At 43.6% G+C, this 16,853-nt stretch overlaps 1 protein-coding gene across 4 annotated transcripts in view; it reads left to right on the top strand.

Moving 5' to 3' along the window:
- Positions 1-16,853, top strand: part of ADTRP (androgen dependent TFPI regulating protein) — a 64,184-nt gene that overhangs the window by 4,847 nt on the left and 42,484 nt on the right. For 3 of the 4 annotated variants that reach the window (XM_078055700.1, XM_036100870.2, XM_036100872.2), the window contains exons 2-3: positions 5,229-5,363; positions 6,951-7,052. In XM_078055700.1, the coding sequence (XP_077911826.1) occupies positions 5,229-5,363; positions 6,951-7,052 (237 nt within the window). The remainder of the gene's footprint in view (positions 1-5,228; positions 5,364-6,950; positions 7,053-16,853) is intronic. The other variant, XM_036100871.2, reaches the window with a different exon arrangement.

The following is a 16,853-nucleotide window of genomic DNA, read 5'->3' as shown; positions in this document are numbered from 1 at the left end:
TTGCTGCATCCAATGACTGGCTGATTTGGGGTAGAAAGGCCAGGCTCCAGGACGACTCTGAAGCGCCAGCTCAGCTCCACAGCTCCTTTGGGGCCCAGCTGATTCCATGCAAGGGCACTGCCTTTCATCTTTTCCTGCTGCTCTTTCCTGCTCCCCCTGCCCCTTTCCCTCCCTCTCACAGCTGTTCTGAGAGCACTCCTCAATGAACACTCTGCAGGCAGATCTAAGAATCTGCTTCTGTTTCCCAAGGAACCTGACCTACATGATGTAAAATAGTAAACATACAGAAAGGGTTCCTCCTCCTCTTTCTCCTCTCTTCTTCTTAATAAAGACACATGAGCACAGAACCCGCCCTAGCCTATACTATGTCTAATACAGTTTCTGAGTTTCTGACACCTAACAGGCACTCTGTGAATGTTGGTTGCACGAATAAATGACCAGAACCTGGGTCTACCTGGTCAGAGTCATTTTCTAGGGAACCCCAGCCCACCTGTAAGGGAGCCTACCCACAGCCTACCCATCCTGCTGTTACTCTGAAGCCAGTGGTCAGCCGCTATGCAACCCTGGCTGAACATTCTTAGAATTCTTTTTCCAACCTGTCCTTCAGTGTTCTCTTGGTTTCTTCTCTTTTCTTTTCCCCCTCCTCTTCATGCCAGCCTATATTCTTCATATCATTTCTTCTGTGTTTTTTATCTCAGTTCTTTACTTAAGCTAAATGCACATGAATGATGCTTGAAACAGTCTATTACATATATAGTGCAGATCTATTTTAGCAAAGACTTCCTCTACCTGCCCCCAAACTACCCTCACTGCCACAGTTATAGAAAATACTCACCACAATTAGTCTCCATTTGCTCTTTTATTCTGGCATAGTCTCCCACTGCAAGTCTTGCATCATTTCAAAGGCAAGACCTAAGAAAGTCCCAGCCTGTTCAAGTCAGGCACAGAGCTGGGCTGGGCGTTGGGTGACTTGACTCATCCAATAAGATTTGTAATGTCTTGTTCAGGAAACTTGTGGAATCTCCCTCTCTGGAATTATTTTTTAAATAGAAGAAATTCTCATTTCCTGAGATAGTTGAAGAAGGTTCTGGCTTAAAGGCAAAGAAATTAACTTGATGACTTAGAAAGGCGAAGTTTCCATCATTTCAAGATTTTTGTGAATCTTGTGAAGACACGTGAATGTAAAAACAAAATTTCCTTTAGCTATGGTTTCTTAAATTGCACTACTTATAAAAAATGTAATTCAGCCTTCCCAGGTGGTAAATTTTTTAGCGAGCAGCAAAAACGGAAGCCAGCTAACAAACTTAGACCAGCAACATTTCAGAAAAAGGCACAAGGAACAAACAGACTTAGAAAAGAATTGGTAGAAGAGATAAATCACAGAGCTGTAGCTTGAAATAAACCCTGATCGAGATACCATCAGCTCTGCTTTCTTGGGCAGCCCAAATAGTTGAGAAATGTAAATGACAGTCATTTTGTTGTGATATTCTTCAAAGGAGGCCGGTTGTTGCCATCTTGTTTCATCACTACTGTGTTGGTCTGCTCGGACTGCCAAAGCAAAGTACCACAGCCTGGGTGACTTAAACAACAGAAATTAATTTTCTCACAGTTCCAGATGCTGAAAGTCCAAGATCAAGACGTCTGCAGAGTCGGTTTCCCCTGAAGCCCCGTCCACGGCCTGCAGATGGCCACTTTCTTCTCCCCGTGTCTTCACGTGGTCCTGCCTCATGGTGCATGTGGTCTGCATCCTAGTCTCCTCTTCTTAGAAAGACACCAGTCATACTTGATCAGGACCCACCCTGACTGACCTTGTTTTTGCGTATTTACTTCTTTAAAGACCCTATTTCCACATACAACCACTGAAGGTTATAACTTCGACATAAGAATTTTGAGGGGACACAGTTCAGTCCCTGATAGCTACCATTTTCCCCCTTGACTGTTCTTTCTGTGCTTGTTTTACAAACACTTCATTGTATTGTCGTTAGGGGATGAGCAGACCCATGTCGCATTGGGTGAGTTGATACTAACCTGTCCTCAGGGCCCTCCAAGAAACCTCCCCATTGAAGGAGCTCATGGCGCCTCCCTCTCCTTGCCCTCCAGCTCTGCTGTGTGGCTCCTCTCTGCCCTAGTTCTGGCTTATTTCTCTTGGCAACACCCTAGCGCCTCCCTCCTGAGTTCCTTTGTGAGGGCTCCACAAATATTCCTTGTTCATACAGTTGATGGCATGTCAATGCAGATTGAGATCAGTGGGGACGAGGCTGCTCCACGTACACAGTTAGCATATACATGTGAGTGGGGCTGGCGGTGGGGGGTGGGGGTGTGTGTGGGGAGAGGTGGAGAGGTGATTGGCAAATTTGCAGTGTGGAGAAAAGTTTTATTGTTGAAGGAGAAGCCAGGGAGGCTCTGAGTCATGTGTTCGTTCCTGCCAATCCAATTTCCACATTTTTGGGAAGAGCCAGAGAAAGTTAGGACGAGCTTGACTCATGGTGACTCTAGGAAGCTCTTGCTAAGGAAAGTGGTCACACACGGACTTCACATGCTGGGTGGAGGTAGCCTCTCCCCAAAGACGGAAAACCTGGCAGACGCTCAGTGCTCAGTACGTGATTAATTGCTCTGTTGATAGAAGAGCACGGGCCTCCGCGCCAGGGCCCAGGCCCCATGCCCGCCTTCCTAACTAAAACAGCTGCCTGCTGTGGCCTGAACCGCTGGAAGTGAAACCAGGGATGAGGTGAGAGCTGCTCTGGGGGAGTGGAAAGAGTGGAGGAGGAGGTGACTTCCTCTAACATCCATGTACAAAAGACTGCTCCAAATTCTATAGCCCGAGGGCTGAATGTCAAAAGTAGATGATGAACTATATCTAAAACTAATGATGTAATGTATGGGGATTAACATAACAATAAAAAATTAAAAAAAAAAAGTAGATGATGAGTATTGGGGTGGCCACCTCTTTGTGACATGTAAAACTGTTGCCCACCCCTCTCTGGAACCACCCTTCTGGCTCAAAACTTCTTCCTCCCTTCAGGGACCATGGGACTCTTGTACCTTCTCGGTTTTCTACCAGCTGATCATTCTTTGCTACTTTGCTGTCCCCTTGCCCCTCATGCCCTGTAGATGAGGGCGTTGCCCCTGCATTCACTTTCCACTTCTCTCTCTCTTTCTCCAAGCTCATCCCACCAGGAGGGTTCGCTCCCTGGATCTTCACTGTCCCACCTCTATTGGGAAGGCCAGATCCAAATGTCCAAACAGAAGTTCCTCTACGCAACTGGTTCTCAACCTTAGTGGTCCCAGTTAGAATCACTTGGGAGAATTTTTAGAAATCCTGAAGTCCAGGCCACACCTCTTAGGAAATTAAAATCTCTGGGGGGATAGGTTGAAAATCAGGCATCAGTATTTTTCACAGTCATTTTTAATTCTCCCACCAAGAGATAGTTGCCTTTCTTCCAACCTCCCACGGTGTTTTACCTAAACCGTTCTTAGAAACCTGACTTTTGGGTGCCTGCGTGGCTCAGTTGATTGGGCATCTGCCTTTGGCTCAGGTCATGGTCCTGGGGTCCTGGGATCAAGCCCTGTGTCGAGCTCTCTGCTCAGTGGGGAGTCTGCTTCTCCCTCTCCCTCAGCTGCTCCCCCTGCTTGTACTCTCTCTCTGTCAAATAAATGATTAAAAAAAAAACAAAAGAAACCTGACTTTTTTTTTTTTAAAGTCTGATTCAAGAACCAGACTCTGGGTTTTGAATCCCCATTTACCCACCATGAGACTTAAGGGAAGTTTGTTTATGTCTCTATGCCTCAGTTTCCTTATATGTAAAATGGGTTGGGAGAGAGCACAATAATAAGACTTACCTCATAAAGTGGTCATGAGAAATTTAAAAACCTAGATCAGAGCCTGGCATATAACAAGAAATCAATGAAAGTCTGTTATTATGGCTTTGAGTAGTCAATAGGAATTTTCAGTGATAAATTTATGTCTAATCCAGTGAGCGTTTCCAGAAATTTAGCATATGTAAGGATCACCTAAGGAGTTTGTTAACAAGTTGCTGGACCCCACTCCCAGAGATTCTGATTCCATAGTCTGGGGTGGGGCTGAGGTCCTGCATTTCTCACAAGCTTTTGGGTGACACTGGTGCTGCTGGTCTGAGGACCCAGCTGGGCATATGGCTGGCCCAATTCACCTCTGGATCCTCCCTCACCCACCCCTTCAGGCTAAAGAATGGGAGGAGGCCAGCTCTGCTAGAACTTCTTTTTCCTAGAATTCAGACCTTAGAGGTCATTCCCCAATAGCCAACCTGATCCAACCTGAGAGCAATGCCCTAGGTTCCAGACCTTGCCTGACTCATACTCTCAGAGCAGAGTCTTGATTGCCCCTTTTGTACCCAGAACTTTCACGGAATAGGATGGGATCTAGTGCAAGTACAATCAAAACCAACCATAACTCTGTATTGTGACCCATGAGGCCTTCAATCAAAAGCCACAGATTTGTGCAAAACAGTAAGAATGGGCACTTTGCCCTTAGCTGGTCTTACTTTGCTGAAAAGGGCCCTACTTCTCTTTGACCTCACCTCCAGGACCTCATGGTACTTAGTGATGCACCAGAGCCCCTGGCCTGCTCTATCCCTGTGGATTTAAATCACTCCCTTAGCCAGATTTTCTTTGTAAGGCCTTCAGGCACCCTCTTTCAATCAGAGAAGGACATTGGCTTCTCTCTCAGATAAGCAAGACGCCATTTTGTGAATCTCCCTCAGGAGATCACAGAGCTCCTTTGTGGCGCTCTTGACCCTGATTCCAGCTTCTTTAATGAGATTGCAGCACTGGGCATTTAACTTTTTTTTTCTTCCTGGGAAGAGGCCAGAATATGTCCACCATTGTGTCTGGCTCTTTGCCCTTGTGCTGTTTATTTGGTTTTGCCTACCTCCGTGCAGCTAAGGTATCTCTCATTACATTCTCCTTTTAAGCTGACTCTTTATTTTGTTTCCATTTTAGCTCGAGTCCATTACACTAAATACTGTACACATTATTATCCCCTAAACGACTTTACTCAATCAGTTTTAGCGAGCAAGGTCAGGGCCCACTGAGCTGGAAGACCAGCCCTTGAATTGGCTCTCAACCAACACAGCCAACAGCCCCCTCCTTCTCAAATCAACATTGCTCCCAGAGGGATGGAGCTTTACGTCAGTGAAGAATGTATTAATTAAAGCAAATGAAAATGCCCTCATTTGTTGTAATGAATTTAGCTCTTGCAGGCCATTTTCTACGGGGTCGCCTGCATGGAAGATGTGCTAAAAAGAATTAAGGGGGAAAAAGACATTAAGTTCATGACCGCCTTCAGAGACCTGCTTTTTACCACGCTGGCTTTTCCGATCTCCACAGTAAGTCACAAAGATGTGTTAGTGATATAATACACATGTCCATTTGGATGAACAACACCTCTCCTGGGCAGCAAGGCTGTTCAGGTGCCCGTTATTGTGAATCAGAGCAAGTGCATTTGCATGAATGTCTTGTCTGAGGACTGCGCCGTGTTGCCCAGTGTCATCAGGAAAGAAGGCTCATTACTGACCAGAATTATCACTGCCTTCTTATCTTTGTAAAAGTTTGATTCAAGATCCTTGTGGATGTCTAATGGGGAAGTTTGAAGGATCTTTCTTAATCAAACTACAACTAAGATAGCTTTGGCTCCACCAGAGTCCTGGGAATGCAGGGTGCTGGGGAGACAGATGACTCATTTTCCCTTTTATACATCTTGTTTCACTTGCTACAATGAGCATATGTTACTTCTGCAAGTGGAAACCATAAAAAAAGGGGTGGGGAGAGGGTATGAGAACTTCAGAGTTGGCTCGTGGAAAAGACAATTGGGGAGAGAGCAAGAGAGTCTGTCCAAAATAATCTAGTGTGGGGTGCACAGTGAGTACCTCATTCATTTTGCTGAATGAATGGACACTGGAAGGGGGCCCGACATATGCCAGCGACAGTGAGCGTATTTGCTGATACTGCCCACGTTTCGATGACACTGCTTCTGTTTTCATTCATTGGTTAGAATGGAAACAAACTGAGATCAAGCCTGCCGGCTGCCCAGCAGGGCCTATGCTTAGAAATGACTGCCTCCCTCCGCCTGTCGTTGTCCTGCATCCTACAGTATTGAGACTTCAGACTTAAAAGCAAAATGAAACTGCCCAAACACTGACGAGTTCTCAGATAACAGAGCAAGTCCTGGCATTCCAGTTTTACTTCGCAGGATACCTCCTCCTCCACTCCCATACATCTAAAGACCAGGTTTTTAGTAGCAATGGAGTTTATTCTTTTTTTTTTTTTTTTAGGGCTTAGAAATGGAGTCTTTGGAATTTAAGAAGATAGGAAGTTTGGAAAATTAATGGTTATTTTTTCCCCCATCTCTGCATTGACTTTGTAACACAGAGGAGAGACACTTTGATAAGACAGCCAAGGGGCATGAGAGGATGAGGATCGTTCCAAAGCTCTGAGCAAGGGGGAGATGCAACTCTCATTAACTAGCTTGTGAATTATCCTGGGCCCTTGTCACTTCTGCCCTCTCCCAGTCTCCCTGCGTCCCCTTGTTATGCCTACTCAGAGGGTGGGCAAGGAAAGTGTAAGACTCAAACCACCCCATGTGGCTGATCTCAGTACTCCTGGTGAAAGCTTAGACTAGAGAGGTCATTGGTTAAAATAAAATGACTTAATGGTCTGTGAATCCTGTTTATCTATATCCTCCCTGATTGCCACGAGGACGAATAATTGATCCCCAATTCTCTGGAATGCCCAGAGTGTGGACATAGCAATTCAACAGTCAGGAAGTTTGTCTTCATTTTACATTTCTATAACCTGTCTATAGGATATCTTTAAAACTGGTCTCTATTTTTATTTCTCCAAGTTTCCTTTGTTAACTTAGAAAGCTCTGATGGAAAACAGACTTAATGATGCTATTTTTGTATTTTATTTTCCAGTTTGTATTTTTGTCATTCTGGATCCTCTTTCTCTACGATCGAGAGCTCGTTTACCCTAAGGCCCTAGATGGTATCTTTCCAGTATGGTTGAATCATGCAATGGTGAGTAAAGGGCAAATTCAGTGACCTTGGAAAGGCATCAGGCTCTGTACCAAGAACTCCAAAGTGCCTTATTTATGTTTCCAAACGTCTCGGTCCCCATCATCCTATTCACTCCTTTTCCATCCCATCACTATTTATTTAAAGAGCACTGTGAGGGGGCACCTGGGTGACTCAGCGAGTTGAGCATCCGACTCTTGATTTCCACTCAGGTCGTGATCTTAAGTGTTGTGAGATGGAGCCCTGTGTTGGGCTCCATGCTCAGCAGGGAGTCTGCTTGAGAGTCTCCCCCTTCGTCTCCCTCTGTCCCTCCCCCCGCTCACGCACATTGGCTCGTGCTCTCTCTAAATAAATAAATAAATAGAGAGCACAGTGAGGATACAAAATGAGCAAAAACAGCTACTGTAATTGGAGTCACTGCAAGCAGAGGGGATGTCCAGGCAACACTGTTTGCAAGTTGCCTCTGAAGTCATTGAAAAGACACCCAACCGTAAGGACAGGCAATTTCTTGGCAGCCGCAGTCCTGAAAGAGAAGTGACTTCAGTGAATAACATGTAATGAAATTCTGATCTAGGAAAGAAGTCAAGCCACCTTTATGAAAAATCGACCCCAACACCCAAAGAACATCTCCCAGCTCATCAGCAGCTCTTTAGCTAACACTTGATTAGGACCATTCGTTGCAAATGCACTTATTCTTTACTTGTCTCTTTGGAGTTATCCCCATTTGGTTTTTTATTCACGCATTTATTTTTGAGGGGCTGAATAGTAAACAGAAGCTATTCTGAGAGATTCAGGTCACTGGTATCTGAATGCCAGGAACAGTGAGCTGGACAAGCCATGCTGGTACATGGTTGGCCCCATCTTGGATGAAAGAGGAGGTCTGAGTCATTGGCACTGCATGTATGCAGGACATATTCAGAGTCCCAGCTCAGCTTCTCAATATTTACAAATGCATTTCCACATTAGTGAGGAGTTTGGAAGAAGGTCTCAGATTCTGCAAAGTAAATGACATTAAAAAAAACAGGGGACACCTCAAGGGAGAATATGAAGGTTCTTCAAGTTCACAGACTTTCTTCCACTCCTAACCCTTCCAATTGTCTTAAAACTCACATGATTACCAGTTTGGAAAAGCAACTCTGTTAACTCTGCCCCTTCATGTGCCCTGCCCCCAGAAAAATGTACTTTCACTTTAAATACGTACTCAGTGAGTTAGTGATTATTAATTGACAAAGATACACAATTTCTGACCTAATTCAGAGTTCAGGACAAAAAACTATATATTAAATAAGTCCCACCTCTCACGAATCCCTCCCACTACCTTCTTTTGGTCAAACCACCTCCTCACCTTCCCAAATTCCCATTAACATTAATCTGAGACACACATGTAGGAAATATTCCTGATTTTTAATGGCACTATATACTGTGCTAAGCCTGTTCTTCAAACATGAGCTCATTTAATTCCCACAACTTTCCTTAGATGACAACCATATCCTGATGTTTATAAATTAGAAAAAAATAAAAGGTTCAGAGAGGTTAAGCAATTTGCCTAGGGGCTACCAAGCTCATAAATGGGACAGCTGGATTTAAGACTAACTCACTCTTCCTTGCTTTTTGTTACAATAAGTGCAAAATCTGTGACTCGATCTGGTTTCATAATTCACCAGGCAATCAAAAAGGATGTCACTCTGCTTGATTAACATAGCAAACTGAGAATTCTCACTTAAAAAAAAGAAATCCAGAATCCCCATCTGTATGGTAATAAGCCAAAACTTGACTTAAGAAAATGAAGTGATTTGGGACAAGTGACTGAGCTAGATGTTACTAAAATGAAAAGGCAAGAGTGAAGGAAGTGTCTTTAATTTGGAGCCAAACACATATATCGAACACCTTTTTCATGGCTTTGTGAGCTTATGTAGAAGTCCTCTTACAACCATTACAAGCTTGCTACCTCTTTGGGGTTCCATTTTCCACATAGACATGAAGTTGGATTTCTTCCAAACACTTGCAATGGCAATGCCTGGCATTTGTGACCTTGCTAAACAGCCATATGGACTTTTGGTAATTTTGGAAGCAGATAATTGGATAATGTACAACATATCCGTAAACTAATTAAGGCAGATATTGTACAACAAGGGTCTTAAGATTATTTTGTGCCTTCACAGTGGGAGTTTCTGTTGACCCTGCTCCTTGTCCTATGGTCAATCAATTAGGCTTAACCTTAGAGAGCTTTAGAGAGAAAGGGCCAGAGTCCACGGAGGAGTGATACTGGTGACAAAGAGAGGAGAGGGGGAAGGAAACTGCCTTGGGTCAGACACAGACTCTTCTGTTTTCTGTTCATTTAATTGGAGAAACTCCCAACAGAGCCATTATGGAAAAATGTTGGCATCAGCAAAACCAGCATTGGGTATCCCTAATGTGGTCACCTCCAAACTTCCATGCTTCCTTGTGTTCTGCTCCAAACCCAAGATCTTCAAGACTGCATCTCATGCCTCTTTCTCAGGTCATGTCCCTTAGTCTGGACTTTTTTTTTTTCTTACTATTGAATCCCCCTGATCGTTTGCCTCGAGGAATGCTCTCTGCTAATTTCTCAGATACCAGTATGAATGAATATGGAAATAACTATTACTGGGTCAGTTTGTCAACTCTACGTGCTAACAGTGTCCTTCCATGACAATCCAAAGGAGTGAGTACCTGGAAACCACCATTGTGACAGTCAGAGTGATGGTGGGGGGTCAGCCTGGACACTTCATACTAGTTGCCTCCATATGTGGCTGGCCCTGATCTAAAGGGAATCACCCCCTTTTCTCTTCCACAGTATAAGGATTATTGCTGTACATAACCAGTTGCATGCTTTCCTGAAAGATTCTTTCATTCCACAACAGTACTTATGTTTGCTATTCTAGCTTTAGCTTTGGAATATTTTTCCCATTGCCATCTGTGATGCTGCCCTGGGTTTAATGAGTAGTATTTGTCAAATTAAGAAATAACACTCTCCCCTTTGCCACAGTGTGGTTCTAACCCCTTAATGATTCATCAGGTCTTTGGAATCCTCCCAGCCCGATCCTTCTAGCTCATTGGAGACTCATTATTGAAGTAAGGCCATTCAAAGTTGACTGTCATCTCTAATGGACATTTTTCTACCGGTGCTTTTTATTCAAACCAAATAGTAACATCAGTGAGATATTTGTATTCACCATTGACAGGCTGCCACTGGCTGGTGCCCTAAGAACTCCCATTAGAGCCAGGCTGTCTTATTTAAAGTAGATCAACCTGCCTCTTTCATTGCTAAGCGTTCTCAAATCTTCATGAAAGAAGAAGAAGAACAGCAAAGTGTTCTTCCAGGTTTCGCCAGGAAAACATTAACTCCCCAGGTCTTATCTAAATGACTACTAAAGATAGAATGAGAGCACACAGACTTAAATAGCAGGAAGAGGACTCAGTAACTGAGGAAACCATCAGATCCTAACCTGAAGGGAGCTAGGGAACTTATTTCTCTGGAAACCAACCTAAATTGTTCAGGTAGCCACCGGGGAGAGTTGAAATAGATCAGAGAACCCCCTCAGAGCCCCTCTACATTTTAAAATAGTACACAGTTATTGAGAACATGTGTGCAAGCACTTTATAAAGTATTAAGGATGGGGTAGATATGTTATCATCATATAAAACTCTCAATGCATGGTCACAGAATTTTAGAACTGATAAAGCTTTCATCGATATTAAAGGAAGTTTCAAAATAACCTGCTTTCAAGAGACAGGCCTTACTTCGGCTCTTTACCTTGGAGCAAGTGCCAGATACAGCGTCTTACTTATTTCATGCATTGTCATTTATTCATTTGAAAAAATGATTAAGTACCAACTGTGTGTGTAGCACCATGGTCAATATTTGACAAAGCTTTTGATTTGGTTAAATCTTAAATCTGGTTGAGCCTAGTATATACACACAAAGGTGCAATAATAAAATAATAGTTAATACTAATAGAAGACATCACCATATGAGGTGTCAAGCCACAGTGTGTAATTATTGCCAAATGAAAGACGTGGACAGGAAGAGGGCTTCTATGTTCCCTGTGTCCTGGCCTGGTTTTGACCGACAGGTGTGTTATGACTAAACAATCTAGAAGGCCTTTGGGCTCTCTCTGGGGGTGTGCTGGGGAGTCATAATGTCAAGACAGGGCAACTCTGTACCTTTCAGTTTCTTACTCACTCATAGCATGCAAGATGTTGTCTCTCCCTAAATTCAGACCCAATCTCAGATTTTTCTCTCCCACTCATAAGCCTGCTGTGACATAGTTGGGCTGCTAAGCAGTGGTAGGTGAACTATGATGAGTAAAGAAGGTCATCTGTGGGCACGTCCATACCAAAGGGCCACCCTTTGTCATCACAAGTTACCACCCCATCCCCCATGCCTTCCTGATTCCTCACCCCACCATTTCTCTGAGCAGAGGAGATCCACAATCTAGGTATCTATGTGTAGCTCAGTGTTTTTCAGCCTTTGGGAATAGATCTTTTTGTGAATCAGGAAATCTATGAGTCTATAGATTCCATTTATGGGACTCAGGTTAAGACCTCCTGGGTAACTGAGCATATACTTGAAAAGAGGACTCCCAGATGATTTTAATGCTCAGTTCAAATCTAAAAGACAAAATAAAGAATTATTCATTTTTAAAAAGCCATTATGATATACATAGAGCTGTTTTCATCTCTATGGGGAGATAAGAGAATAAGAGAAATCTCTATGGAGTGATAAGAGAAATGATCAACTCTCCTTGGGGGCAACCTGAACAATTTAGGTTGGTTTCCGAACCTCAAGAAGCTTAAACTATAGATATTTTATATCTAATCTTTTATATATATATGTATTGATAGATAAATATATAGATAGATATGTATATCATACACATATATATATTTCCACTCAGTCTTTTAACTTATTAAAAGCAGAGGCTGTGTTATGCAGCATCTTTGAGAGAACATTTGTGGCAGTAAAAAAATATAAACACAATTCCCCCCCTCCAGTTATTATTCCCCAGAAAGTCCACATCTGAAAAAAAAGAGGGACCTGGTCAAGGTTCCCACGGGAGACTCCACCTCCCATCCATCTCTGTTTCCCCAGGACATAAGATACCAGCCAAAGTATGTCCTGCTGATAGAGTGCCCCAGCCCATGTCACTCACAGGGTGGTAAGGGAGATCCATCTGAGGACACTTGAAGCACAGTTCAAAATTAACAGAAACCATGCAGCTCTCATACAGTGAGATAGTTGGAAATATACTCTCCTCAAAAAATACCTTTGTAAACCATACCTTGATTGACACCATTTTTATCAAATGTTATCTCACTATAGGAAGCCTACATTATATTATATCTCTATATTTTTATATAATATATAACCAGCTAATACATATAATAATAAGCAAGGCATTTAACTTTAACATGGGGCAGTGCTAACAAGCATTTATAGAGTGCTTTCTATGTACCAGGCCCTCTTCTAAGCACTAAGGATGCAAAAACAAACCACAGAAATCTGTCCTTGTGGAGAATATATACATCCTAGTGGGGAAGACAAGCAAATGAATAAAGAATAAATGATGTCAGGTACTTTAGGGAAAGTACTAAAAATAAAAATAAAGCAGGGTGAGGAGACAGAGCATGGTGTGTATGTGTGTGTGTATGTGTGTGTATGTGTGTGTGTGTGTGTTTAGAACTAGTAGGTCTATAAGGTATAGCATAATCAGAGTGCCCAGGGGATGTCTCTATGGTAAGCTGATGTTTTCACAGAAATTTGGGTAAAGTGAGGGAGGGAGCCACAGGAAATTTTGTTCTGCTTGGACATGTTTGAGATGCCTAACAGACAACAAAACTGAGATGCAGAATAGGCAAGTTGTACATATGAGCATGAAGGAGATTTCCACACTGGTGCCATAACCTTGGTTGTCTTCATCATAATGATTCTTTTTCAAGTTAAATAAGATCACCTAAAGAGTAAGTAAGGTTGGAGAAGATACCCCAGTACGAAGCCTTAGAACCTTCCATTTCCTGTGCCTAGGAGGGGAAGCAGGAGCATTTTACAAAGGAAATTGAGAAGGAGGTGCTCATGAGTTAGGAGGAAACCCAGTGCCCTCTGGCCTCCCAGAAATCAAGTATACAAAAGTTTCAAGAAAGAGGAAGTATTGCATGTGAAAACTTCTAGAGGTCAAGTATGATGACATTGTAAGATGACTTGAATTAGAATTTTCCATTGGCTTCAGCAATATTGAACTCTCCAGTGACTTGCTCAAGAGCGGTTTGATGGCATGGTGGTAAGGGGTGGTAGAGCCTTCGTCATGCTGTATGTGTTAATTTCCTCTTGCTGCTTAACAAAGTAACACGCCTAAAGGCTTAAAACAACACAGATTTATTATCGTGTAGTTCTGGAGGCCAGAAGGTCAGAATGGGTCTTCGGGGTTATTTATGGGTTGTCCTCTTGTTTTAAACCATTTTTAGCTACACCTTTATTCATTCTATTCAGTTCCTAATCTAAGGAGTTTAGGCTCTCCCAGGGCATTCACCTGGGAAACAGTGAGAAGTTGAATGAATCCTTCAGGCTCAGCAGTGAAATCCGAAGCTAAACCAGGATTAGGGAGCAGAGTTAACTGAGGAAGGACAATAAAGCCATCTTGCCCCTCAGGAAGTCTTAAGGTAAATAGGGGAGATTGTGATAATGAACTGCCAAAGGATTACCAGTCCATTCACAGTTTTATGTAATTAGAACCAAGCGATCATGGTGCCTGCTTGCTTCATCTCTTGAGAGCAGGAAACACAATAGCCAAAGTTTATCTTTTATTTTTTTATTTTTTAAAATCCTGATTCAGAGAACTTCCAGTGTGTGCTGAAGAGTGGTTTGCTTTCACAATTCCATTATCCCGTGGTTCTCTAACAACAGGCTGCTTTCTAAATAGAAGAATACCCCTTAGAAAATACATCCCAATTTCAAAATTAAGGTCAAAGCTTTTTTTTTTTTTTTAATGATCAAAACAATATATATATCTTTTAAGAAGTTACTAGGCATTTGAATAATTAAAATCATTCCGTGCCCTTGAGGGTATGCTGGTGGGTCTCCCCTCCTGTGTGATGTAATTCATCTTTACTTCCATGGCAACCATGTGCAATACAACCAATAAGAAGAATGACTTTTTGTTGGAGAATAACCAGATGGAGAAACTCATAACAGAGGATCCTAAAACCCTCCAAAATACCAAGATAAAGAAAAAAACCCTAAGTGGGTAGGAAAGAGCTAACGTCCCACAATCTCAGCACGGAAGTGAAAATGCCCAAGAGCAGCCCAGGTAGGAGAGCCTTCTCTGTCAGATTCCAAGGAACATCCCCTGCCTGATGAGAGAGTCAGCACAGAAAAGCCACACCATGCTTCTGGCTGTTTTGGAAGCCTACTGGCAGCCACTCCAAGACAGCTGTGGATCCCCATCCTCACCTGGAGGAGGGGGCTGCCCACGGGCTTTCCACCTGCCCCCACCCCCTTTCCTGGTCTCTGCATCTTCCCTGCTGCAGAGCGGTCCTTTGTGCCTAACTGGAAGTTCGAGTTTGTCTAATTCATCTTTACTTCCATGGCAACCATCTCTTTCACCTCCAGGTCCTTGCATTACTGGGCAATGGAATATTTCTGCAGGGCATTGTCTAGTCTCCTGGATGGTGACTCCACTTATCCCCAAGCCACACATCCAACATCCCATGGATTCCTAGCTCTCAGACACTTTCTGTCTTGAGTTTTGCATTCTTGGCCCTGCCCTGCAACCCCCTCATAATCTCATGGGCACATCCGTGTATATAGGTGCTTGCTTTGTCAACTAATTCCTAAATCTAGTCGACTCCACCACCCTACCAGTAGCCTTACTTATTTACCAGCTGTATCCTTTTTCACCTTCATATGCTCACGAGATTCATCCATTTTCTCTAACCTTTCACCCAAAAGCAAAGCTAAGGAGGAGTGAGCACATGGGGACAAGAAAGAGCTCTTTCTCCAGGGAGCTCATGCATGCTGAGCCGCATGAGACTAGGTGGCTGTCCGTCTGTGGGAGTGAGAGTAAAAGCTTTGCTCAAAGTGGGGATCCTGCTTTTATGCTCAGTGATTCTACATGAGCTTGGAGTGTATCTTTGCAGACTTTTTTTGTTTTGTTTTTTAGATTAAATCCTTGTTGCCCTTCTCCCTGTGCTTTTGAGGGAGGGATGAATGAAGGAGTCTAAAGAGAAGCAAAACATTTTTGCTGAGTGTCTTGTTCACGTCTGTTGTGCGCTGTGTGTATGGGGACAGATGATGTAGGATACAGACAGAACCCCGCCTTCACCGAATGTATAGTCTATGAAGGGGCAGATATTAAACAATCCCCCAAATTAAAGTATAAGGACAAACTTTAAGTATCCTAGGAGAAAGACCAGCAGGAGTGCCTAATATGGACTTGTGTATCAGAAAAAGGCCTCTTTGAGGATGAGTTGTGTTAGCAGGTAGGGAGCAGGGCAAAAAGGAGTTCAGGCAGAGGTCAGCACACCCGTGAAGCCCTTGGGGTGGGAAGGAACTCGGGGCCCTGGAGGAAGGGAGAGCAAGGGAGACATGCCAACTAGGTGGGAGAGTGGCTGGTAGGGTTGTGGGAGCTTGCAGTCCCATGGGGGCCAGGCTGAGGATTGTGCATCCTCTTTGTCTTACCACTGGAAGACTTTGCAGAGTTGTTCCTGGGGTGTGACATGACCCGCTTTGTATCAGGAGAGGCCCACTCTGGCTGTCATCTACAGAACATTGCGCAGGTGGTGAGACCAATTAAGACACCATTGAAAGCATCCCGGTGGGAGTCCTGGTATTTGGGCCAGGGAGGTAGGTGTGGAGATGGGCAGAAATGGAGGGACTGCAGGAGTATTTTGGAGGTAGAATTTACAAACTTGCTGATGGATTAAAAGATAAGGCAAAGGAAAAAATCCAAGATCACTCCCCTGATATTTAGCATAAGAAACTGGGTGAATTTGCGTAGATGGGGAAGACGTTTGGGGGGAGGAGGAGCCCAGGGTTAGAGAGAGAGAATCTCAAGCAGACTCACCGTTGAGTACAGAGCCCGACCAGGGGCTCGATCCCACAACCCTGAGATCACGACCTGAGCCCAAATCAAGAGTCAGACGCTTCACCAACTGAGCCATCCAGGTGCTCCTGGCCAGAGCCTACTTTTAGGGAGACAACTTGGTGTGGTTGTGATATATGTCATGTGCCCAGCACTGTGTGAAGCACATGGTTAAGAGTTTAGCAAATGTGGGCTTTCTTTCCCTTTTCTGTTGCTGTGGGCTCTTTGTATTCTGCTTAGCCCCCAGCAGACCTAATGGCCCTTCTAAACTTGAACGGTGGGTCTATCTATAATCGGGCACCCACATACATGCAGTTCTAGAGCCTGCCATTAAGCAACCTTGGTGGTTTCATTTTCAGTCCTGACCAGGAAAGTCTTAAAATTATTGGATGTGCCACATGGATCATTTATCACTCAATTTCCCTACACCGTGGTGTCCCAACACTGATCCTCACACTGGGAGACTCTCCAAGTCCCCAAAAGGCCTCTGGTCCTATAATTATGAGCCATCGCTTATCTTCATGGGCCCTTCTTCTGTGAGTACATCAGGATTAAAAATAAGACATTCTTGAGGGATAGCATTTTTAAAAAATTGCTTTTGGTCATTATTGTGGTTGTTGTAATTTCTTTCTAAATAAAAACCAAGGGGCAGATGAGAGACGTGATTCTAGGCCTGCATAAATGGTTTGATTGGCACGGATGCCAG

The sequence above is a fragment of the Halichoerus grypus genome, chromosome 9 (assembly GCF_964656455.1).
Source record: "Halichoerus grypus chromosome 9, mHalGry1.hap1.1, whole genome shotgun sequence".
NCBI classification, from domain to species: Eukaryota; Metazoa; Chordata; class Mammalia; order Carnivora; family Phocidae; genus Halichoerus; species Halichoerus grypus.
This window is presented reverse-complemented; position numbering and strand designations above follow the sequence as displayed.